At 44.5% G+C, this 25,545-nt stretch overlaps 1 protein-coding gene across 1 annotated transcript in view; it reads right to left on the bottom strand.

Annotated features, from left to right (window-relative positions):
* The window catches only part of AGBL1 (AGBL carboxypeptidase 1), a 1,106,789-nt gene that overhangs the window by 1,034,828 nt on the left and 46,416 nt on the right, over nucleotides 1-25,545 (bottom strand). Inside the window, exons 2-3 of the mRNA XM_044279459.1 lie at nucleotides 2,283-2,346; nucleotides 131-277 (exon numbers count right to left, since the gene is read on the bottom strand). Coding sequence (XP_044135394.1) covers nucleotides 131-277; nucleotides 2,283-2,346 — 211 coding nt within the window. The remainder of the gene's footprint in view (nucleotides 1-130; nucleotides 278-2,282; nucleotides 2,347-25,545) is intronic.

Below are 25,545 nucleotides of genomic sequence, written 5' to 3'. Positions count from 1 at the left end.
TATTTGCATATTTCTCCTGTTTGATTCAATTGGATCAATTCTGCTAATGAGATAAATTTTTCCCATGACAAAAATGCACTTTTGTAACCTATTACTGCATGTAGAGTGAAGAATCCCACAGATACAGTACCTTTCTGGCCTACCTTGACCATCAGGCGTAGAAGGATAAATAGGAGACCATAGTCAAGGGGATCTGATCTTGCCAAATTTACCAGGGTTTGAAGAAGGGCTTCACTGCCACCCTTGGATATCATGTAGTAAATCCTGCGGTGAGTTCCTGGAATAATAAGACAAGTAGAACAATGAATCTTTAAAGTCTTTGTACAGTTATTTTTAAATTTTACTAATTTTGGGCTAAAAATGATTTTTTCAATTGGTCTTTATTAAAATGTTCAGCTGTTTCTGAATATACAAGGGTTAAAAAAAAATCAGTCTGTTTGCAAGCTGTGACTTTCTGTTTTCTTTTAAATCTGTCAGCCTAGGCTCATGTGTAGCTCTTATCTCTGATCTCCTGACTTCATAAACACTTATTATAGTTCAATTTCTATAAATAAAAATAGAATATGACAAAAAGTGTTTATGAGGTCAGGAGATCAGAGATCACAGCAAGCAAACAGACTGATTTTTTTAACCCTTGTTTCTCAGAAATACCTTAACACTTTAATAAAAATCAATTGAAAAAATTACCCAAAGTGAGTAAAATGTAATCATAATTTTTTTTAATGTTTTCTAATAAATATTTTTTTATCTTCATTCGGAAGCCAGTGCTAGAAGTTTCTTTAAATACAGAATATAAGGAAGCTATGGGAATAGAGTACTGTAAGAAGCACATTTTTGCCTCCATTATTTAAAATGTGTAGAGTTCCTTTAGTTTTTTATTCTTCAAGCAGAAAAATTATGTCTAAAGTCTGATACATGATATGTAGTGTTACTAAAGTTCAATTTAAAAACCATATGATTGAGTAAAACATGTGACAAAACATGTCAGCATTTTAAGTTGTTGTGTCCACAAGTCCCCATACACATAATACCTGTGACCCATTAAGATGTCACTCCTATGGCAGTTATTCTGTCATAGGGGATGTGATGTAAATCTACGATCAGTTCTGTGACATAAATCACCAATTTTAAGCCTTAAAGGGGTTGTGTTGTGAAACATATTGCACATCTTTAATATTCAACTGCCACCCGCTATATGTTCTGTTAGAAGCTGTGGCAGTCACAGAGAGACAACTGAAGCAGAAAGGACACGTCCCTTGAGCTGCCAAGCTGAATATAATCAATCATGGCATACTCTCTATAAAGTGGCCATCACATACGACATCTTAACACCAGCCCTGTGATGTCATCACCTGTTTTGTTCAATTTGATACAATCAAAACAATGTTCCACGGGGAAAATCTTTCCAATTGTTAGAAATATCTTGCAAAGTATACTTCCTACTCTACTGATGTTTTCCTTATGTATGGTGTATTCCGGTAAACTTGAAATTAGCAGAATATCAGTTTTTGACATGTTACAAAACACAAATATTTCTAAAATAAATAACACCATAAGCACCAAAAACTAATGTGAACTAAGTCTACTTTCACATTGACTCTATAGGGATCAGCAAAACGCTTCCGTTTCTGATAATACAACCATCTGCATCCATTATGAACGCATCTGGTTGTATTATCTTTAAAATAGCAATGACGGATCCTGCATAAACACCATTGTGTGTCATGGCAGATCCGTTTTTCTCCGCATCCCATGCCGCACAGAAAACCGCAGCTTGCAGAGTTTTTCTGTCCGGCATGGGAAAGCAACCAAACGGAACGGAATGCATTTTGGAGCATTCTGTTCAGTTCCGTTTTGTCCCCATGGACAATGAATGGGGACAAAACAGAAACGTTTTTCTCAGGTATTGAGATTCTCTGCTGGATCTCAATACCAGAAAAGTTAAACGCAAGTGTGAAAGTAGCCTGAACAGAAAAGCCTGGAAATATTTATAAACCGATGCCCAAATTCTTAGTTATATCCAGGAAAAAACTCTACAGTATTTTCAGCATTTCAGAAAATGATGTCGTCAGTGAAAGGTTAATAACCCTCTTAAACAAGTGCATGTATTTGGCTCAGACACTGCAACAGCCATTTTGGGTTAAAAAGTGCAATCTATTGGAATCATTATCCTTAGTACAGTGAGTGTAGTTGCTTTATATTGCTTGTAATGTGTTTTTACAACCCTATCATTTCTAAGAACATCAGCTGCAATAAAATTCTAATGCAGTGTGGTCACTTACCAGCAGACAGCAATTCACTTAATACACTCAGGATATTCTGGGTTACATCTTTCTCGCACGAGTTCTGTTATAAAAAGAAAATAGATGCATTACATTTACCTTCTGGGATTTGTGGCTTTTCTTCCTTGGCATTTCCTTAGACATAAATGACATGTTTTTTTCAATAACTTCTAGTAATCCAATTCATATTCAATATTAACTGTATGTCTCATATCGAAGTGTTCACTATAGTACGCTGGCGTTTTTAACCTTGAAGCTATTGATAATCTTAACAGTTTGTTGCAAAAAAAAATAAAAAAAAGTTGAAACACAGACATTTTGGATTGACAGAGGATGTCAGTAGGCAGGTTTAAAAGAAATGTGATATTGCATATATATATATATATATATATATATATATATATATAACATAACTTAATAAATAGTGGGGAAAATGGGGTATATTTATTCTTAAAGAGTCACTGTACTTTCACACAATTTCAATTCATTTCATAGAGAATGGTGTACATAGCAAATTTCTAAATCACTTCATTTAAAAAAAATCTGCCTGCATCCACCTGAAAAAAGTTGTAAAGTCATGGCCACTAGGGGTCTCACTTCTACCTAAACTTGTAATCATCTGCTTGTTGTCAGGAAAAATCTGTCCCTGGCAACAAAGACACAGAAGACGGATCTCAAGAAATGGGGGATTGAGATGGCCTTGCGTTTCACCAAGCAGTCGTTCCACGGCGAACTTTGTGCTTCGTGATTCGCCGAACATGCAAACATATGGCGATGTCCGCCGGCGCTATAACAGAACCCAATCTGGCAGCCATTTTAAATTCTGTGTTTTTAGGCATTCACCTGACAGCACAGAACTTTGGATTCTGTTGTTGGAGGTGCATTAGGCGGTCACAGGATAAATATGTTACTGTCGGCCAGTACAGGCCCCAAAAATTAGGCATTCATCTGACATAAATAGTGATGAGCGGCAGGGGCAATATTCGAATTTGTGAATATTTGGGTGAATATTCGCCATATATTCGTGAATTCGAGAATTCGTTATCTCCAGTCATTATTTTCTTGATTGCGGAAATCAGCAATTGAAAAATTTGTGATAAAAATTTGCATTACGAAAATTCGCAATCATCACTACTATTAAAGTCAAAGATATTGCAGCCTTCTCATTGGCCCACAAGCTAGAAGCTGGGCGGGATCATGTGCACTGATTTAAAAAAAATCTGGAATATTTAAAATTACAAATATGTATCACTATATTCTAAATATTCACGAATTCTCGAAGTGCCGATATCAGCGAGCAATTGGAATATTCATGATCAAAACTAGACATAAAAGGCCTTTTATGCCGCTGTATATAGATAAGGCAAGGACCATTCTTTGTTCTGGTTCTGGGTGGTGGCGGATATGTATGGGCTGGCATGAGGAAACTCAGTTACACGTGGTCAACACAGCGGTGTTGAATTCCTCCGAGATCCATGCCTCATAAATTTTTAGAAATGTGAGGTAGTCGTGAGCTAGGCAAGTGTGCTTATCGGTCACGATCCCCCCTGCTGCGCTGAATGTCGGACAGGACACTCAACGAGTGGCAAGCCAAGAGTTCCATGGCAAATTCTGTAGGTCAAGCCTGCACATCCAGTAGTCAAGGGTTCCTGACTTCTCAGAGCGTCCACATCGAATGTTAACCGTATGTAGTTGGACACCTGTTGGTCTAGGCGTTCCCTGAGGCTGAATCCGGAGGGCGGCTGTCGATGAGTTGGCTGCAAGAATGATTTCATATAAGAAGTGACCAACACATCTTCAAACCGGCCCCTTCTTGCAGGCGTGGTAGGATTAGTACCCGAACCTGTTTCGCTGTGGGTGGAAATTACTCTGCCAGTGCCCACAACAGCAGAATGCAGCATCTCTCGCAGCAAGGCCTGGAAATGCTGCATTCTGACAGCCCTCTGTGATGCTGGTAACATGTCCACCATCTTGTGTTTGTACCGGGGGTCTAAGTACATTGCCACCCAGTACAGGTCCTTGACCTTTATGCTTTTTATACAGGGGTCCCTCTTCAAACACTGGAGCATGAAGGCCCCCATTTCCACTAAATTGGAAGCAGTGGAGCACCCTTGGTCTCCTCCCCCCAGCCACGGAGAACACCAGGGATCCCCGAAAAATCTAAAGCCTGCTCTTCTTGCTCCCCCTCCTCCTCCCCTCAGCCACCATCCTGCTTTGACTCCTCTTCAGACTCCTGCTGACTTGTCTCAGATGGAGTAGCCCCCCCCTGGGAATTCATTCAGCATTGCGACTTCCTCATCTTCCAGCTCCTGCTCCTCGACAGCTTGATCAATTACATGACACAATGCATGCTCCAGAAAGAAGGCGTAAGGTATGATGTCACTGATGGTGCATTGGCTGTGACTGACCAGTTTGGTGATCTCATCAAATGGCCGCAGAAGTCTGCATGCATCGCGCATGAGCAGCCACTGGCACAGTGAAAAAAAAACAAGCTCCCCAGAACCTGTCCGGCCACATAGTTCGTACAGGTAGTCATTAACGGCATGTTTCTTCTGTAGCAGCCTATAAAGCATATACAAGGTGAAGTTCCAGTGCGTCAGGCAGTCACAAATCAAACGTCAGCAAGACGAGCCATCCATTCCCAGACCCTAGCAATGCGCAGCCATTCATGACATCGGATGAGGAAGATAAGGTAGCAACGGCCGCAACCCAACGGTCTGATGACAGTACCCAGATCAGCCCAAAGAGGGAGGTGTCCCCTGTGGCTGCCTACTCCAAGATCTCAAATGTCAGTGGTGGTGAAGGTGACGATGATGACGTGTCGATGGACGTAACGTGGGTGCCCACAAGACAGGAAGTGGAGGGGAGTTCAGAGAGAGAGACGGAGCAGCATATAGAGAGGAGAAGGAGTAAAAGCAGGCAGAACTTGCAGTGCACAGGAGGCAAAAAGCAGACTGCAAATGTATCTACAGCAAGCCATCCATGGCTCCGCAGTGTGGGCTTTTTTAACGTGTCAGCTGCTGACAATAGTGTTACCATCTGCAGCCTGTGCTGTCAACGCATAAGTCGCGGTAAGCCCAACACTTACCTAGGGATGACCGCCTTAGGAAGGCACCTGGCCTCACAATCACCGAGCCCAGTGGGAGCAACGCCATCAGAACCCACAAAGCCACACTCCCGGAACTCCATATCCTGCCTCTTTCACTTCTCCACTCTTCTCTCATTTGTCCTCCACTCCACCAACCCGTAGCTCCCATGTGGATTTGTTGTTACAGCCAAGGATTGCATGCAGGCCTCCCTTTTCTTCTCCTCCCCCTACTCCATTCTCCGTATCTTCCTCAGCTGACTCCTCCTTTTCCACTGCTACCGCCTCTTCCACTGCACCCCCTAAGCTCCCCAGAACCTATTCGACTTCCCAGGTGAGACGTTGCCATGGTGTGCTGTGGCTGTTGTTCCTGGAAGCCAAGAGCCACACCGGTATTGCACTGCTTTCAGCTCTGCGGTCACAGGCCGATCAGTGGCTAACCCCGCTCAATTTGACAGTTGGTAAAGGTGTATGCGACAACAGTGCCAATCTGCTGAGCGCGCTGAAACAGGGCAAAATGACACACGTGCCATGCATGGTACACATCCTAAACTTAGTTGCGCAGCGATTCGTTGCCAAATACACTGGGGTCCAGGACGTCTTGCGGAAGGCCAGGAAAATCTCTGGCCATTTTAGAAGATCTTACACGACCATGGCTCACCTTGCTAACGTTCAACAGTGACACCACCTGCCCGTCAGACATCTGATTTGTGACAGCCCGAAGTGCTGGAACGCCACCTTGTATATGCTTGATAGGCTGCCCTAGCAACAACGTCGGTAAATGCAGTTTGGTGAAGTTTAAATCCTGACTGCCAAGTTTCCATTACTATTACCTGATCACCAAGTGTATAGCTTTGCTAGCACTATTTCTATCACGACCGGCGTGCCGATCACATATGTGATGCAAAGGGAGGGAAAAGTGAAGGCCCTGTCCAAGGGAGAAGGAAAGGTGGTGACCCCTAACTCACCTTGAGGCTGGCACCTGACTGCCCTGATGTCCCTAGACGGGTTTCTTACCCGTACGCCGATTATGTGCCTAAACCCTGGCTTTCCCTAAAATGAGCCCTAAGTAGTGAATAGGGCGGTGGGGACACTAGTCTTCACCACTAACACTAAAGGAAAACACCAAGATGAGGACAGACAATACAGACAAAACATATAATACCAGGTGGGCGACAACAGCGGACAACAAAAGCCCAACAGGGATCCGGAGGGTAACGCTCTGAAACGACCAGGAATCACAGCTACACAGCTCCAGTGGGTCAGTATAGAAATCTAGGCAGGAAGCTCTATATCTGGCAACCAGAGAAGTGGGAGGGAGAATATAAGGAGGTTGGGAGTGACGGACAAGAAACAGCTGAGGAGAAGAAGCTACGGATCCCTGAGTGAGAAAAGAAGGATTGCAAGGCAAACACAGAAAGCTACCATTAAGAAACAGCGTGATCTTTAGACGTAGAGCGGGCAGCCACCCGCTGCGACTTCCTGACCCTGTGTATATAACGGAGTCAGACATGTCTCTTGACACGCTCGTGACAATTTCCAGCTGCCTTCTCTATCTTCCTGCAACCCACCTGCTTCATCTCTTTGACTCTTCTAAACCCCATCACCTTTGGCGCCTCTGGTCTAACACTACCCTTGGGGTATCTTTGACCCAGGTAGCATTTGTTAACTACCTCCTCTTTTTTCTTTCTTTTTCACGTGTCCACTGTTATGGATCGGCGAGGAGCAAGAAGAGCAGGCTTTGAGGGGGACTTTAAACTTTTCAGGGATCCCTGGTGTTGTCCATGGCTGGGGAGAGTAGACCGAGGACAACATTCTCCTGGGTGATGATCATTCTCCAGGGCGCTCCACCGCTTCCAATTTAGTGAAAATGGGGGCCTTCATGCTCCAGTGTTTGAAGAGGGACCCTTGTATAAAAAGCACAAAGGGCAAGGACCAGTACTGGGTGGCAACGTACTTAGACCCCCGGTACAAACACAAAATGGCAGACAAGCATCACAGAGGGCTGTCCGAATGCAGCATTTCCAGGCCTTGCTGCGAGAGATGCTGCATTCTGCTGTTGCGGGTGCTGGCAGAGGAATTTCCACCAACAGCAAAACAGATGCGGTTGCCAATCCTACCGCACCTGCAAAAAGAGGCCAGTTTGAAGATGTGTTGGTCACTTCAGATATGAGATCATTCTTGCAACCAACTCATCGACAGCCGCCATCCAGATCTGGCCTCAGGGAATGCCTAGACCGACAGGTGTCCGACTACATTGGGTTAACGGCCGATGTGGATGCTCTGAGAAGTGAGAAACCCCTGGACTACTGGGTGTGCAGGCTTGACCTGGGGCCAGAGCTGGCAGAATTTGCCATGGAACTCTTGGCTTGCCCCTCGTCGAGTGTCCTGCCGAAAGGATGTTCAGCGCAGTAGTCCACGACAGTGTGGACTACCTCACATTTCTAAAAACGAAGAATGAAGCATGGATCTCGGAGGAATTCAACACCTGTGACGAACAAGTGTAATTTAATTTCCTTATGCCAGCCCACACATATTCGCCACCACACAGAACAAAGAATGGTCCTTGTCTTATGTATATACAGCGGCATAAAAGGCATTTTCTGTCAGGTGACTGCCTAATTTTCGGGCCTGTACTGGCCGACAGTATAATTTGTATCCAGTGACCGCCTAATGTACCTCCTATCACATCATCCCAAGTTCTTTTCTGTAAGGTGAATGCCTAATTTTTGGGGCCTGTACTCCAGTGGCCGACAGTAAAAGTTTTATTCAGTGTCCGCTTAATGCCTAAAAATGGCTTCTGATTAAAATACATATTTTTTGTGGGAATTTTTTCCAATGATCCCCCTCTGGTATGTCACTGTCCATGTTGTGGGACTATTTGTGCATTTCTAGTAAGTATTTGGTGGCTGCAAATATGACCTGAAGGTTTTTGAGGTTCGCCTGCCATTAAAGTCAATGGGGCCCGCCGCGAACGAGCGGTTTGCGAACATTTGATCGCGAACGCGCGTTCGCGTACCGTACTGCCCGATGTTCGTCCATCACTAATGGGGGAGTGTCAGAGCCAGCTGAGATCCTGAACCTGATAAAAGGACTGCTTCTACACTACTTCTGATGATCAAATGAGCTGCGTGCCTTTCTGTAAGTATGATCTCTCTGTCCTTATCTGTGCTGTGAACTCCAGAACTGAAAACCAACATAAAAGGAAGTGAGGGAAAGGACGTCCCAGCAGTACAGTTTTTTCAGATTTCACAGAAGTGAGGCGTCCCCCTGCTTGTGAGAGAAATGCATCTAGCAGGGCATCTGAATAGAGGAAAAAATAAGCTTAAAAAGATACAGTATTAGGGAAGCTCAAAAAGACCTCTATCTTCACAGTTATGATTCTACAATTAAGCACAGCCATTATGAAAATGTTCTTTGAAAACTCTGGTACACTTTAAGAACATTGAGGAGGAAGTATCAATGTTGTTGCACCTGGAAAGTGTCTTGATTTGCACCAGAATGTGTGGCGCATGACTGCTGCTCCAAATATATACAATTTTGTTTTATTACAACTTGCTAGACAAAAATGTTTTTAGACAAATCTTGCACCGAATTTATGTATTGACAATGAATGGGGAAAAAACGGAAGTGTTTTTCCCGCTATTGAGATCCTATGGCGGATCACAGTACGCTTCTGCACTCTTTGGAAGAAATGTGAGAGAATTGCATGCACATTGGAGTGTACTGTGGTCTTTATGCTTTCCTTTTTTTGCACTAGGTTTTTGCACTATAGCATTTCATGCTATGTCTTCCTTTTAGACTGGCTATTTTTCTTTTCCAATTGTCCATTTTTGCATATATAGGCATTATTATGGTAACAATATGAATAGTGTACATTAACTTGAACTGGGGTTGTGCCACAATGATGCCTTGTTATTTTCTGTTTTCTCATGCCTAATCAGCATGATGTACTAGTACGTCTTATGTCAGGAAGGGGTTAATGTTATTTAATAGAGATAATTTATGTGAATTTTGGGACCTCTTATTGTTGTTTTTTGTATACAGTATACATATACTGTATACCTATACAGTATATGTTAGCTGATAGTGTACCTTTTATCAATGCTTTACCTGGGCTAGAGCATGCAATTTTACAGTGGGGTGTGTGAATTCACCCTAAGGCCACTTTTACATGGTCAGTATGTGGTCAGTATTTTGCATCAGTATTTGTAAGTCCAAACCAGGAGTGGAACCTACCGAGAAAAAGTATAATGGAGGATTTATGCCTCTTCTGAGTTTTGGACTTACTCCTCGTTTTAGATTACAAATACTAATGAAATATACTAACAAAATATGGACCATGTTAAAGTGGCCAAACAGTGTTCCATATATTCATAAGTACACTGGATTTCAACCACTTTGTTTTGCTTATTATGGGGACTTAACTTCAAATACTACAATGAGTCTGGCACTTTGTGCATTACAATGTTTTTGTAAAAACTGTATTAAGGCCCATTTGCAAGACCGTAGGCCGTCGGTTGTTTGTATTGTGGACCACAAATGGCAGTTATGCAATATATGGGCACCGACCATGTGAATGGGTCCGTAATGCTCAATATACGGCGTAGTGTGGAGCAGAGACATGGATTGGAAGCCCAAGGAAGCATTCAGAAGTGCTTCTTTGTGTGCTATTGGTTAGTGCCTCAGCACCGCAAAAGATAGGACATGTCCATGTGTTGGTACCGCAATATGCAATTAACATAGCCAGTGTCCTTACATTTCGGACTGCAATTTGTGGTCTGCAGCACGGGCAAGTATGGTTTACGTTTGTGTGAATGCACCCTTATGAGGGTGGCACCACAAGAGTTCTCATCAGCTAACACTCAATATTACTTTAGTTTGTGACTAGCCCTTCGGGCCCTACTCGGTATATTATGAGTATTATCTTCAAGGTATGTGTGTGACTACAGTATTAAAAGGTGGATGAGAAAGCTTAGAGAGTCCCAGATGGGGCGTGGTTTTATAACCTTGTAAATATGTCTTGGACTACTATTCCTCATGGCTGTCAAGGTGAAGAAACAAAAAAGAAATCATGATCCAGCATTTCCTAAATGAAATTCATATTTTTTTCAAAATTTTCTTAAAACATGTTGCGGTACAAAATGCATAGGGGTTCCACTTTATCGCACATGTTGTGAACCACACAGGTTTCTAAAAAAGAAAGTGTGACTCCAAATGAATAGAGTAAGTAGAGCCCTTTGTACTTTGTATCAGGGGCTGACTGGCAACTTTTGGCCCAGGGGGCAAGTAACACCCAGAGGCCCACTGAGCCCCCCCCCCACTTTCGTCAGCCATGTAAATTAGAACACAGTAAAACAAAATAAACTAGGCATGCTCCGATATATCGGCCGCCGAAACACATCAGCCGAAAATTGCATTTTTGGTATAATGCCGAAAGTGTCATTTTCTGGCTGATACAGTGCATCCGTGTATTCTCTCCTCCCCGCTGGGCGCTGCTCTGTGTCCCCCCCATGACACTTGATGACTTTTGCAGGAGAAACTGTATATTGTGTGGCACAGTGTAGGCTATATGTGTATAACATAAACATATTTCATTTGAAAACTTACAGTTACTTGACCCTTGGGGATCTCGGACGCCACTTCCACGCTTTGGCCGGGGGCTCGGCGGAGCTGATGTTGTGTTTTATCCTAATGAGAAAGATTTCATAATAAGGATTTGGAGAAGGGGCAGAGGGGTCACAGAGCAGGGAGAGGCTGGGGCTGCTACTAGGGGGTCATACCATGGGGGAGTAATAAAGCCCACCATAATGCCCCACCCCCCCCAGTAGAAATAATTCTCCTTATAATAGACAGTGCACAAAATACCCCCTTGTAATATCCCCAGTTGAGCTAATGTCCCCATAGTGCCCCCTATAATGTGCCAGTAGCCAGATAGGGCCCCCCTATAATGTGCCAGTAGCCACATAGGGCCCCCCTATAATGTGCCAGTAGCCACATAGGGCCCCCCTATAATGTGCCAGTAGCCACATAGGGCCCCCCTATAATGTGCCTGTAGCCATATGCCCCCCCATAATGTGCCAGTAGCCATAGGTCCCCTATAATCTGCCAGTAGCCATAGCCCCCCTATAATCTGCCAGTAGCCATAGCCCCCCCTATAATCTGCCAGTAGCCATAGCCCCCCCTATAATCTGCCAGTAGCCATAGCCCCCCTATAATCTGCCAGTAGCCATAGCCCCCCCTATAATCTGCCAGTAGCCATAGCCCCCCCTATAATCTGCCAGTAGCCATAGCCCCCCCTATAATCTGCCAGTAGCCATAGCCCCCCCTATAATCTGCCAGTAGCCATAGCCCCCCTGTAATCTGCCAGTAGCCATAGGTCCCCCATAATGTGCCAGTAGCCATAGGTCCCCTATAATCTGCCAGTAGCCATAGCCCCCCCTATAATCTGCCAGTAGCCATAGCCCCCCCTATAATCTGCCAGTAGCCATAGCCCCCCTATAATCTGCCAGTAGCCATAGCCCCCCCTATAATCTGCCAGTAGCCATAGCCCCCCCTATAATCTGCCAGTAGCCATAGCCCCCCCTATAATCTGCCAGTAGCCATAGCCCCCCCTATAATCTGCCAGTAGCCATAGGTCCCCCATAATGTGCCAGTAGCCATAGGTCCCCCATAATGTGCCAGTAGCCATAGGCCCCCCCTATAATCTGCCAGTAGCCATAGGCCCCCCACTAATGTGCCAGTAGCCAGATAGGGCCCCCCCCACTAATGTGCCAGGAGTAGCCAGATAGGGGCCCCTCTATAATTTGCCAGGAGTAGCCAGATTGTGCCCCCCTGCCCCCCACCCCCCTCATAAAGTGCCAGCCCAGTAGCCAGATTAGGGGGGCCCCCCTATAATGTGCCAGGAGTAGCCACCACTAGCCAGATTGTGCCCCCGTGCCGCCCTGCCCCCCACCCCCCTCATAAAGTGCCAGCCCAGTAGTAGCCAGATTAGGGGGGCCCCCCTATAATGTGCCAGGAGTAGCCACCACTAGCCAGATTGTGCCCCCCTGCCCCCCACCCCCCTCAGAAAGTGGCAGCCCAGTAGTAGCCAGATTAGGGGGGGGGGGGCCCCTATAATGTGCCAGGAGTAGCCACCACTAGCCAGATTATGCCCCCGTGCCCCCCACCCCCCTCATAAAGTGCCAGCCCAGTAGTAGCCAGATTAGGGGGGGGGCCCCCCTATAATGTGCCAGGAGTAGCCACCACTAGCCAGATTGGCACATTATAGGGGGCCCCCCCCTAATCTGGCTACTACTGGCAGTAGTAGCCAGATTAGGGGGGGCCCCCCTATAATGTGCCAGGAGTAGCCACCACTAGCCAGATTGTGCCCCCTGCCCCCCACCCCCCTCATAAAGTGCCAGCCCAGTAGTAGCCAGATAGGGACAGAAATAAAGAAAAAAAAAAAAATGTCAGTCAGACATACTTACCTCCCTGCTTCTCTGGACTACTCCGGTCCCGCCTCCAGCCAGGCGCCAGCACACACTGCATACTGCAATCACTTTACGGCAGCGGCTCAGTTAGGCCGCAGGACCGGCGCAGGTGGCGCGATGACGTCATCGCGCCAATGACGTCATCGCGCCGCCTGCGCCGGTCCGGCGGCCTGTCTGATAGGCTGCCGCAACACGCCTCCACTGCTCCCCTGCTCCCAGTCTCCCTGGCATAAAGCAGATGTTTATTCCGGCCCGGCCGGCCGGGACAGCAAGCCAGGGAGGCCCGGGGGGCAATTGCCCCCCTGCCCCCCGGCCCAGTCCGCCCCTGCTTTGTATCACAGTATCTTTTAATAAGATTTGGAATAAAGTACAAATTTTTTCGTTATTGGGATGTACAGTATTTTTTTATTTCCAGTTTTCAAATGGGTTTTCATTAAAAAAGGCTCATGCAAGCAAATGTATTTTCCATACTTTCTGTGTTAGTAACATAGTATATAAGGCCCAAAAAAGACATTTGTCCATCCAGTTCGGCCTGTTATCCTGCAAGTTGATCCAGAGGAAGGAAAAAAAAACTGTGAGGTAGAAGCCAATTTTCCCCACTCAAGGGGAGAAAAAATTCCTTCCCGACTCCAATCAGGCAATCAGAATAACTCCCTGGATCAACGACCCCTCTCTAGTAGCTATAACCTGTAATATTATTACACTCCAGAAATACATCCAGGCCCCTCTTAAATTCTTTTATTGTAATCACCATCACCACCTCCTCAGGCAGAGTTCCATAGAGTTTCCACCTCTTACCGTAAAGAATCCTCTTCTATGTTTGTGTACAAACCTTCTTTCCTCCAGAGGCAGAGGATGCCCCCTCGTCACAGTCACAGTCCTGGGGATAAATAGATGATGGGAGAGATCTCTCTACTGACCCCTGATATATTTATACATAGTAATTAGATCTCAGTCGTCTTTTTTATAAAGTGAATAACCCTAATGTTGATAATCTTTCAGGGTACTGTAGTCTCCCAGTCCAGTTATTACTTTAGTTTCCCTCCTCTGGACCCTCTCCAGCTCTGCTATGTCTGCCTTGTTTACAGGAGCGCAGAACTGTACACAGTACTCCATGTGTGGTCTGACTAGTGATTTGTAAAGTGGTAGGACTATGTTCTCATCACGGGCATCTATGCCCCTTTTGATGCAACCCATTATCTTATTGACCTTGGCTGCAGCTGCCTGACACTGGTTTTTATAGCTTAGTTTGCTGTTTATTAAAATTCCAGATTCTTTTCCATGTCAGTGTTACCAAGTGTTTTACCATTTAGTATGTACGGATGATTTGCATTATTCCTTCCCATGTGCATAACCTTACATTTATTAGTGTTAAACCTCATCTGCCACTTATCTGCCCAAGCCTCCAGTCTATCCAGATCGCTCTGTAGTAGTATACTGTCCTCATCAGTGTAAATTACTTTACACAGTTTAGTGTCATCTGCAAAAATATATATTTCACTGTCCAAGCCTTCAACAAGATTATTAAAAAATATATTGAAGAGAATAGGGCCCAATACTGACCCCTGAGGTACCCCACTAGTGACAGTGACCCAATCTGAGTGTGTACCGTTAATAACCACCACCCTCTGTTTTCTATCACTGAGCCAGTTACTTACCCACATACAGACGTTTTCTCCCAGTCCAAGCATTCTCATCTTATATACCAGGCATCCTCAAACTGCGGCCCTCCAGCTGTTGCAAAACTACAACTCCCAGCATGCCTGAACAGCCTACAGGTATCAGCCTACAGCAGGGCATTGTGGGAGTTGTAGTTTTACAACAGCTGGAGGGCCGCAGTTTGAGGATGTCTGTTATATACTAACCTTTTATGTGGTACAGTGTCAAATTCTTTGGAGAAGTCCAGATATATGACATCCATTGATTCGCCGCTGTCAAGTCTAGAACTTACCTCCTCATAGAAACTGATTAATTTAGTTGAGGTGCAGCCCATCCCTACGATAGAGCCTGTAGCTAAGAGAGAAGTCGGCCCAGTTCTCCAGGAACCCAAACCCCTCCTTCCTACACCAGTTCTTGAGCCCTTATTAACCTCTATAATATCCCACTGCCTTTCTTGTGTGGCTTGTGGTACCAGTAGTATTTCAGAAAATACTACCTTTGAGGTCCTTACCCTATGCTTTTGACCTAAATCCCTAAAATATTTTTTAAGGATGCTCCACCTGCCTCTAACTTTGTCATTGGTTCCAATATGGACCATGACCGCTGGATCTTCTCCAGCCTCTCCCAGTAATCTTCAACCCAACCTGCGATGTGTCGAATTCAAGCGCCAGGAAGACAACACACCGTTTGACGATCCCGGTCTTTGTGACAGATTGCCCTATTTGTGCCCCTAATAATTCAGTCTCCTACTACCAGTACCTGTATGTGCCTGCCCTGCTCTCCTGGTCCCCTGCTTACTGGAGCTGACATTCCACTGACTGGCAGAGGAAGTGTCCGGCTGCAGCAGTGCTCTCCCTGAACTGACATCTCCCTCATCTGCCAACCGTGGAAACTTGTTGGGGTGTGTCAGATCGGGGCTAGCCTCCCTGGCACTCTTCCCCCTGCCCCACTTTCTAACTGTTACCCAGATAGCTACCTCACTTTCCTGAGCCTCCTCACTACCACCCTCCCCCACATCTACCCCATAGAGTCCTTGCTCAGTGAGCAGCAAACTCTTTTCCAAATTGTCAACACTTCTCAGTGTTGAAATGCTCCCGGTTAGATACTCGATGTGCAATTCCAAACGGACAATTTGCTCACATTTTGAAGAAAGATATGCACCCTCGAATGGCTGCTCCAGGACTGCATTCATTAGACAAGATGTGCACTGGACTGAGCTGTGAAAAATGGAACACATACTAAATGGGGATTACGCAATAAAAGAGAAAAATACATTATCGTGCGGTGATAAGAATCTAACTTACTGTAGTCCCCTCCTAAAGTCCCTGAATATGTAGTCACGTACTCTAAAGTCACACACTTAATACAAACACACACTTGAACTCAAACACGCGAACGCTCACAAACTCGCCTTATTTACCTGCTTGTATAAATGCAGATCTCAAACCAGCCAGTTTTTTTTTCCCTTTTTCCTCTGTTCGCCCTGTTTTTTTTTTTGCAACCATTCATTTCAATGGGTCCCTAAAAAATGGAAGTTACGCCATGTGCATTCTGTTTCTGTATGTCTGTGCCGCAAAAAAATAGAACGTCCTATTATTATCCGCATTACGGACAAGGATAGGACTGTTTTATTAGGGGCCAGCTGTTCCATTCCACAAAATACAAAATGCACATGGACGTCATTCGTATTTTTCATGGATCCGTGTTTGCGGACCGCAAAATACATACGGTCATGTGCATGAGCCCTTTACTTGATTTATGCCGGAGATCTATTTTCATCAATTTATGTGGATACTTTCTTGGCAACCGACCAACATCTCCTCTTCCGTGCATTGGAATGAATCCCCTGTGTGTGAATACTTTTACACTATATTTTTTTGTTTTCCTGTACTCATATAGTGTGTTTCATACATCCCTTTCTCAGCTGGGCATCACTACTCATTTGCTATAGGCACTGACAATTGATAATAAATAGTTGCCTTTGCTTCTTGAGCTCTACCTAGAACGTTAGTGCTGCAGATGAGGAAAGTTTTTTTTCATTCAAGCGTCACAGTAATGACTGATGGCGTAGGTGGTGTTATGACAACTGCTCTTGGCATTATAAATGACTGTGTGGTCACCATGTGGGAGAAGCAAATAGCCATTATTGGAGAGCAATCAGCATTTGAGCCTTGTTAATCCAGAGACTAGAACTTTATAATTGCCTGAACATCATAAGTAACATATGTCCATGCAGAGCTTTCATCTATGAATGACTTTATAAAAGAAAATCTGGGTAAGATCATAAACAGACAGGCTTCACATGTGAACCTTTTTTCCAATTTCATCTTCTAAGCTGTATTTGTCTAATGTAATATGTCCTTATGTTGATCATAAATGGCCACCATATGGTTTGCCATTTGAATGGTGTCTAACTATAATCTTTAGCTGAGTTTAATTCTCCTGTTTATTAAGCTCTGCTTATCCAAAGTGAGAAATCATATAGCTATACATTTAAATTCAGATTATATGGAAATGAAGTAGGATCATTTTGCTAGAGCTAAAATCAATCAACTGTGGGGTCCAGAAAAAGAAAAAAGCCATAGACAATTCTATTTAGAGATTTAGGACAGAAACCAACAGCATGGTCAAGTAACATCTAATCCATTGAGAGAAATTTACACAGCTGATGCGGATCATGTAACCTCTGAGATCTTACTATACAAAGTTTCGTATGATTGATTTGTCAAAAGTTCTGCTCAGTCAGCAAAAAGTGCTCCCACACTCAACCAGTGAGACAACTCTCTGCGCTCCTGTAGGTAAAGAGTCAACAAGGATTCACAAGACACATATATCAAATTCCTACCATTTGGTCTGATCCAACCTACTAAGTCATGACCTCCCCATAAACACTGTTTAATACTAGTAAATGATACATGTTGAATGAGGGTGTTATCTGATAAACCATAGCAGGGTCACATGTGACAAACCTGAAGAGAGCAAATTAAAAGACCTAATTGCTTAAAGTACAGTATAACATAAGTGGATTCACCAGTTCAGGAGATATTTTAGTAGTACAGCATCATATTCATGTGAGTTCAGCTATATGCAATACCGCACCTCTGGTCCCACCACATTACCATTATACTATAGTGCAGGGTAAATGTCTTGAGGGTCAAAATGTGTTCACTGTATGTTCAACTTTCAATCTTCCAGTTTGATTTTAAAAGGACTCTATCACCAGGAAATTCACTTATAAACCAAACACAATGCCTATAGCTAGCTCAGTCGAATGCAATGATACCTTTCACTTAGCAATCCATTGCTTCATTCTGCAGATGAGCAGTTAAGTGCACCAATGGTGGGTCAAAGCCCCTCTGTGCACCCATGCTCCTCCTACCTCCTCTGCCAGCCCCTCCCTCTACTTCTTAATTGACAGGGCCGGGCTCCTGCATAATCATATGTTATGCTTTATATATGCTGTACTTCTAAGGTCTACTGCAACAGGTTAATTTGCTACATAATGGGTTAACTTCCATTGTTAATTCACTTTTTCTATATGATGTTTGGAATTCCTGAAATGGGAACACCGTTTAGTTATGTTGTCCTGCTCAGGAGGAGAAGGTGGGCCCTAATCCTTGGTGTCAGGAGCTTAGAAGTTGAGTACTAGCAGGCTGAGTGAGAGGAAGCATCTGCGTGTTGCCTGTGCAGAAGTGAGACCTGCTGTAAGGAACCCTCATCCTTGCATCCCAACAACTACCACCATCCTCTGAGAGAGAAATAAGTGCAAAATATACAGACTGTTGAGGGCCAATTTAAAGGACTGGAGCAAAGGACAAATACTGTAGTAAATAAAATAAAAATTCTATAGCTATAGGCCTTACTGGTAGTGGAAAAGGTATATCGCCTAAGGCGCCCTCCATGTTCAGTTTTGGAAGTCTTGTGTTTGTCTATTGGAGAGTCTGAACTTAATGCTACCAGTGTATCTTTCTATGAACTTCCTAAACTATCTCAGTAAAGAACACTGGACTTGCTGCGCCTAACTTGGCCCTGTCCATTAAAATGCAATGGGAGAGGCCGGGAGCAGCAGCAACGCTCTTGGTTCAGAGAACAAATGGTTGCATATTTTAAAAATGCAAATATCTCAATACAGGAAATGTGAAATTAAGGACGAACAACTGCTGTAGAACGTGGTGAGCAATAGCTATCTAACCTTGGACACAGTTTAATAGTGGTGCTGATGCTGATTCCTTTTAAAATAAAACATCATTTAATGGGATTGTCCAGCTTTAAAGCAATTTTCGGCAGCACCCTCTCCCTGCCGGACCTGTGGAGGGAAGCATACTTACCTGTTCCCCGCTGCTTGGCTACGACTCTATGGTTTGCTCTACTCTGGTTCCCTGCTTGTCATCTTCTGGAGTGGACAGGAGCCATGTGTACCACTGCAGTCAATGACTGGCCGGTAAGTATGCTTATCTTCACAGGTCCAGCAGAGAGGGGCTGAAAATTGTTTGAAAGCTGTAGATAATCTTTAAAATGCAGCCTAGCTTCACCTATTTAGGTAAATTCTAAGGTGCCAGAAAGTCTGTGCCTATTGGTTCCTGAGATGTCCATCTAGTACTGCTTAATCCATTCATCCACATGTGGACAAGAGTACAAAATCTATGTAGGATGTGCACTGATGTGGCTAATAAGTTTATTAAAATACTAAACATTAAACATTATTTAATGGCTTTACAAGTTACCCAGTGATCAGTTTGTTGGCTGAGATGTCAATGTTCTATAATTTAATGATATACTACCTCCCTACATCAGAACTTGGCCTCCATCACCAAGTCATCTGCTTAAAGCGTTGTTAAATATACTCCAGTTGGCATCATCTAGGCGGCTTTGCTTGACATATTTTGTAGGTTAAAGTAAGGACATATCCTGATGTCCAGACAAGTTCACCAACAAGCTCTTGCCAAACAACATGCAAATTGGAACTATGATTCCATCACTTTGAAGGACCGTTGGCAAACATGGACCACTTATGTGAAAATAAAGCTATATACTGCACTCATACAGTAGCCAAGTGGCATCCTGCTGTTAGCAGTGCATTGCAGGTACCACATGCCACAACCAGTCTTGAGAAGGGTAAAATGTCTTCTTATTTCCATTGTGATTATGGACCATTTACCATCAGCGATTTATAAGTACAGTATAAACAATATCACGCTGACACTATTTACATACAGTAAGACCTACCCTCTCATTTTATACATACTGGAATTTTAATCATGCAGTTTATAAGCAATAGGCTCACCATAGGTTTTCTTTTAGTGCAGTCTACACTGAGGGGTCAAACCGAAGATGTAGTGATCAGAAAGTCATGTTGGATAGATGTTATCACCTGTGCCTCAGTCCAGCCATTGTTAAGGTGAATCCTTACAGCAGGCCAAGCACAGTGCCGTACTGTACATTGTATAGAGGTTGTGCTGGGTATTGCAGCTAAGGCCCATTCACTTGAACGAGACTAAAGCCTTATTCACACTTCAGTGTTTTGGTCAGTGATTTCCATCAGTGATTGAGGGCCAAAACCAGGAGTGGAGCCTCTACAGACATAAGGTATACAGGAAAGATCTGCACCTGTTCTGTTTAGAGCCGCACCTGGTTTTGGTTCACAATCACTGATGGAATCACTGACCAAAACACTGACATGTGAATGGGGCATTAGAGTTATAAGTGTAGATGCTTCAGTATTGTCAGTTCATGTGGAACACAATTATTTACTAAAACAGATGTGTCCAGATAGATCCTGCATCTATCTGCATGATCAAACCTATTAAACCAGACATACTCCCTGGTAAGGTTAGTCTTACTGGGTAAAATTATTGCTTTTTCATACCTTACTCATGCTACGTTCCCGAAGAAAAGTCTGTTTTTATTAATAAGCAAATTACCTTTCTGGAGCACCAATTAGCTGGCCAGATCCCTTGGAGTATCAGTTTGTCAACACCCTGCAGTTTGGCCAATCCCCTCTTCCCCTGGATTGACTGGGCCAGACATCTTGGGATGCAGCAGCAAATCCACTGCACCGAGACATGGCGCAGGCACGAGAAGCCAGGGTTAGACAAGATGTCTGAGCTTGTTAATCCAGGGGAAGAGAGTAGTGGCCACAACTGCAGGGTGTTGACAAACTGATACTCCGAGGGCTCTTGCTGGCCCCTCAGTGTTCCAAGAAGGTAATATTGCATATTAATATAAACTGACTTTTCACAGGAATGAGGCAATGTAGAGGCATGAATAATATATTGTTTAATTCAGCATGATTAATTCTACTTGGCAGTAGGCCTGGTTTAATAGGGTTGATCATGCAGATAGATGATCTTTAAGGCCCAAAAGACTACTCCAGGACTAGGACAATGGGACTGAACTATAATACCAGACAGAACATTTTTATTTTATTTCTGGAGAACCTTTCCAAGAAGGAAACTATTGTTTCCATGGAATCCTACCCAGGGCCGGTGCTATAATAAGGCAGACCAAGCGGCTGCCTTAGGGCGCAGAGACGCCTGTATTTTTTGTTCCTGGGTCTTCACTGTGCGCAGCCTTCACAGCTGATAGCCAACAACCAGGAAGAAGAGAGAGAGTGCTGGTGGTGAGGAGTGGCGGCGGTCAGGAGCAAGAGAGGTAAGTTATTTTTATTTATTTTATTTGCGCTGATGGCTGACATGGGGGGACATGATTGATGGCGGGCATGACGGCTGACATGGGGGCATGACGGCTGACATGAAGGCATGACGGCTCACATGGGGGACTGATAGCTGACATTGGGGTCTGATCTGAGGCATTCTGGGTCTGATCTGAGGTCTGATTAACATTGGGGGTCTGATTGCTGGTCTGACCTGAGGTGCAATGGAAAATATTTTTTTCTTATTATCCTCCTCTAAAACCTAGGTGCGTCTTATAGTCCTCAAACCAGCGATTGTCTAAAGCAGAGAGAAGATACCAGGACCACACAGAGGAGAAGCCAGCTGCTGCAGACGGAACCAGGGCCAGGTGAGCTGTGAGGAGTGTGGGGGGGGGGGGGGGGGGAGTGCTAAAATGTAGCTTTGCTTGTGTTGGCAAAAATCCTTGCACTGGCCCTGATCCTACCTAGTAGAACTAGCAATACTTTCCTTGTATAGTCAACTGAACAGGAAGACAGAAAAATATCTAGGTGGGACCTGAGTGGAAGAGCCTGCAGCAAGTGTAAGTGCAAGGGAGACGGCGGAATTATCAGCTCGACAGAGGGGTAAGTACTGACCAGACTCCCTTCCCACTACAGGGTAGCATAGATGTCAACTATCCCGAATTTGCCAGGACTGTCTCTGATTTTCAGAGACTGCCCTGGAAAATTTGCGATGTCCCAGGCTGAAAATAGGTGGGGCTAACGTGAACCCTGTCAATAAGTGCGTGTTCTTGGGTGGGTTGGGTCGTTCCCAGGGGTGGTGCTCATATGCACTGATTTTAGCAACTGAAACATTGATAAGTATGGGGTAGACAGCAGACTGATTCTTTCAAAAGTCCAGAGACTCCCTTTAAACAGCCAATAGAGCTGAAATTGTGCATAATCCAAAATATAAACATTCATCCACCAGCACTAGTCCAGTTTGGTGGTCACTCATGTGCAGACTGTGTGCTCTTTGTAATGCGCTAGATGTGTTAGACCCATACTTCTGAGTCTCTTCAGTCTCCTTTCCCTGAACATCCACTGATGACAGAAAGAAGGTGCAAATGGGCACTTTGAGAACCTGGTCACATGGGTGCATTTACCTACCATTTTGCAAACTAATTGTGTGGCAGCAATATGACACCAGGGGAAGCTTACAATCTGCCTAACATAAGCAGGATGTACTGTAAGCAGATCCCATGGGGACACAAAGGTAAGGAAAAGATAAGGATTATTTTTCCAAAAAATATGCCCAGTTGTATTGATACATAGCCAGCATGTGATAACAGAAGCATTTATTTACAGAAAACCCCTTTAAGTGCTTTTGCCAAGCAGGTATATCACTTTCAACTAAATACGTAGCTCCTGTTCTCACAGTGAAAATCTTCTGTGTACTCAAGGGATCCTTAAGCCAAGCTCTGACTACCTCACTTATGTTGGGGACATGGTACTGCATGTACTCTGCAATGTTACACTGCAATTAAAATAAATGAAATAACAGTGGCAAACACTCAACTACAAAGACGGCACATTTCAAAGGATCTTACAAGGAATCCCCTCCTCCTAATCATGCTGCTAAGAAAGGAAACATGTTTAAAAGCACTCTACCCTGTCATGTGCAAGAAAAAAATGGCAAGAAGCTGTGGCAGGTGGTCATATTTACATCAAACAAAGCAGACTATCCGCACATTATGCTCAGCACGATAAAAACTAACGCTGGGCTTCTAGAATGGAAATTAGCGGCTTCAATTTTCCAGCATTCCAGTTTTCAACTTGTTCAGCGATACACTCCATAAATCTGTGAGTAATAATCTTTGATGATTTTATAGTACAGTGGTAGTCAACCTGACATATTGTGGAGGTCTAAAATGTGGCCCTTCACTCCATAAAAGGACCACACCATACATTCAACCAAGACAGGTCAAAATGCAGTACTCCAGACTTGGGGGTATCTGAAATTGTAAATATGTTTTATTGTTATGTTATATATTTCATGTTTTGGCCATATATACCAGCAGAAGAGGTTGGCAGGAACAGGGCTAACCAACCTGTTCCTCCCCACTTGGTAGGAGTGGGCTGGACCTGCTTCCTGCCAGTAGGGGGAGTTCCTGTGTAGCTTGAGTGGGGAGAAGAAGCACTCTCCAATGCTCCTGCTCCTGGGAGCGATATATGGTTCTACAGAGAGACCAACAAAATTAAACTTCAACACGGCACAGTTGACATCATTACTGCTACCATACAGAGACATTACACCACTCTGGCATTCCTAACCTGGTACGTGAGTTATTACATCTTAAAGGGCCCTAAGACTGTACCCTGCACACGCTGCAATTGGCATCACGAACAAAAACTATTAACTATCATTTACACCTGACCCAGTCATTGCATATTATAGCGTCAGAGTGCATAACCCCAATCCGGCTTACTGCACAGACACTGCTGCAAGGTGAGGGACTATGGCTCAGACATTCATCACCTATACCACCACTAGGCCAGATAAAGTCTGAACCTTACAGTGGACACCTATCCCTATAAGTGCCAATATAGAGTCACCCATCCTGCCATCATACCTCCTCAACTGATGCCAGAAACTGCACTTTAAATTTGCTGCTATTGGCTGTACCACAAGTTATAATTTGTATGAATTAAAAAGAGACTGTTAGGTGACTGTCAGGCCTTATTCTTCATTGTACATTTCCACTGCACCTATAGCCAGGGAGCAATGGTCTGAGGGAGTACACCGTGACACAACATTCCAAAACAGTAATAGTAATAGCAAAGAGTAGCTAATAAAAAGGTGTGCATTTGATCTCACGAGTCTAGTGTGGACGTTCTGTGTGTGAAGCTAACTTTACCGGCAACTGACTTCCAGAATTAATTAGGAGCTTTCATTTAGGGAAGCATCAGTGAACTGGAGGTCAGTGTGGGTTTTTTCGATGAGGGAGTGTTGTTGGACGGAGAGGCTGGAGCAACTTAGCTATGCAGTATTGGGAGGAGCATCTGACAGGGGGTCTGTGAAATGCTGCGTGAGTTTCCTGGTCAGGCTCGGACTGGCCCACCGCCGAGGCAGGGGATTCCTCGGTGGGCCCCCAGTCTTCTGCGCCCAAGATAAGATGGAGAAGTAATTATTTCTCCTTTCTCAGGAGAGATGGCTATTGTATCCACTAGGTGGCAGTATCGCACAGTGATGCAGCCTCCTACTGGTGTACATTGTGCAGGAGGCCCCGCAGTATCTTCTAGACTTCTGGGGCTGCTGGCTGTGAAAGAGGAGAGAAGGTGTCTGCCTCCTCCTGCCCTCCCTGCTGTAAGGAAACTGTGGCTGCTGGAGAGAAGGACTCCTCTGCGGTGCTGGGCTGATTTCTCAGGTGTGAGACAGTAGTGAGCTGTAGGAGACTGTAAGGGGGAAATAGTGGATTTGTTTATAGCAGACACAGATCTATGAATGTGTGCTGCTCTCTTCAGAGTTCAGAGTGGCATTAAGGGGGAACTCTGCCCTAGGTCCCCCCCCCCCCTCATGCCAGCTGCTCCAGGATCCCCACTATTACCCTGCCTCAGGTGACCCTAATGCCTCTGTTTTAGTTATGACCCTCCGTTTGTGCCCTTTGCTCCTCTAGCACCTTTGCCTGGTCTTTGTTAAAGCTTGTGACCTTCAAAGGGGGTTGGACTTATGCCTGAAAAATTCTGCACAGTGCATCATATTCTCCAGTATTAACACATATGGTTTACATGGCAGCAGTGATTATATTCTGTAGTTACATGCATCACTGCTGTCATGTAAAGAGATACTGGTGGTGGAGTGGTGGAGGATTTAAAGGGGTTGTGCAGGTTTTTAAGTTATCCTTTCCACACCATAGGGCATAACTATATGTATAGTGGGGTCTGATTCTGCTACCCCCACTGATCCCAGGAATAGGTCCTGTTCCCCCTTTTTATGGTGTGACAGGCCACACATATGCCCTGCTGCTCCATTCATTCTCTTTGGGACCACTGGAAATAGCTAGCGCTGTACTCTGCCATCTCCAGCAACCCCATAGAGAATGGATGGAGAGGCAGGGCATATGCTCGACTTGCCACTCAGTCAAGAAGGGAGATCAGTGGGGGCTCCAGCGTTCAGACCCCCACGGATCACTTAGTTATCCCCAATCCTGTGGATAGAGGATAATTAGAAAAATGGACACCTTTAAGAGGCGAGCATTTCTATTTTAGTTTGACACATATTTTGGGCCCGATTTTTTTTTTTTTTTTTTTTTTACACCCAAAGAAAACCTTTAAGGATAGGGAATATGAAAAGGTCCAACAGCTATGACACTACGGGTGATAAGTGTCTGACTGATGGGGGTCTGACTGATGGGACCCTCATGATCAAGGGAATGT

Source organism: Bufo gargarizans, chromosome 2 (assembly GCF_014858855.1).
Source record: "Bufo gargarizans isolate SCDJY-AF-19 chromosome 2, ASM1485885v1, whole genome shotgun sequence".
NCBI classification, from domain to species: Eukaryota; Metazoa; Chordata; class Amphibia; order Anura; family Bufonidae; genus Bufo; species Bufo gargarizans.
Note: the sequence above shows the minus strand (reverse complement) of the source record. Positions and strands in the feature narration are given on the sequence as shown.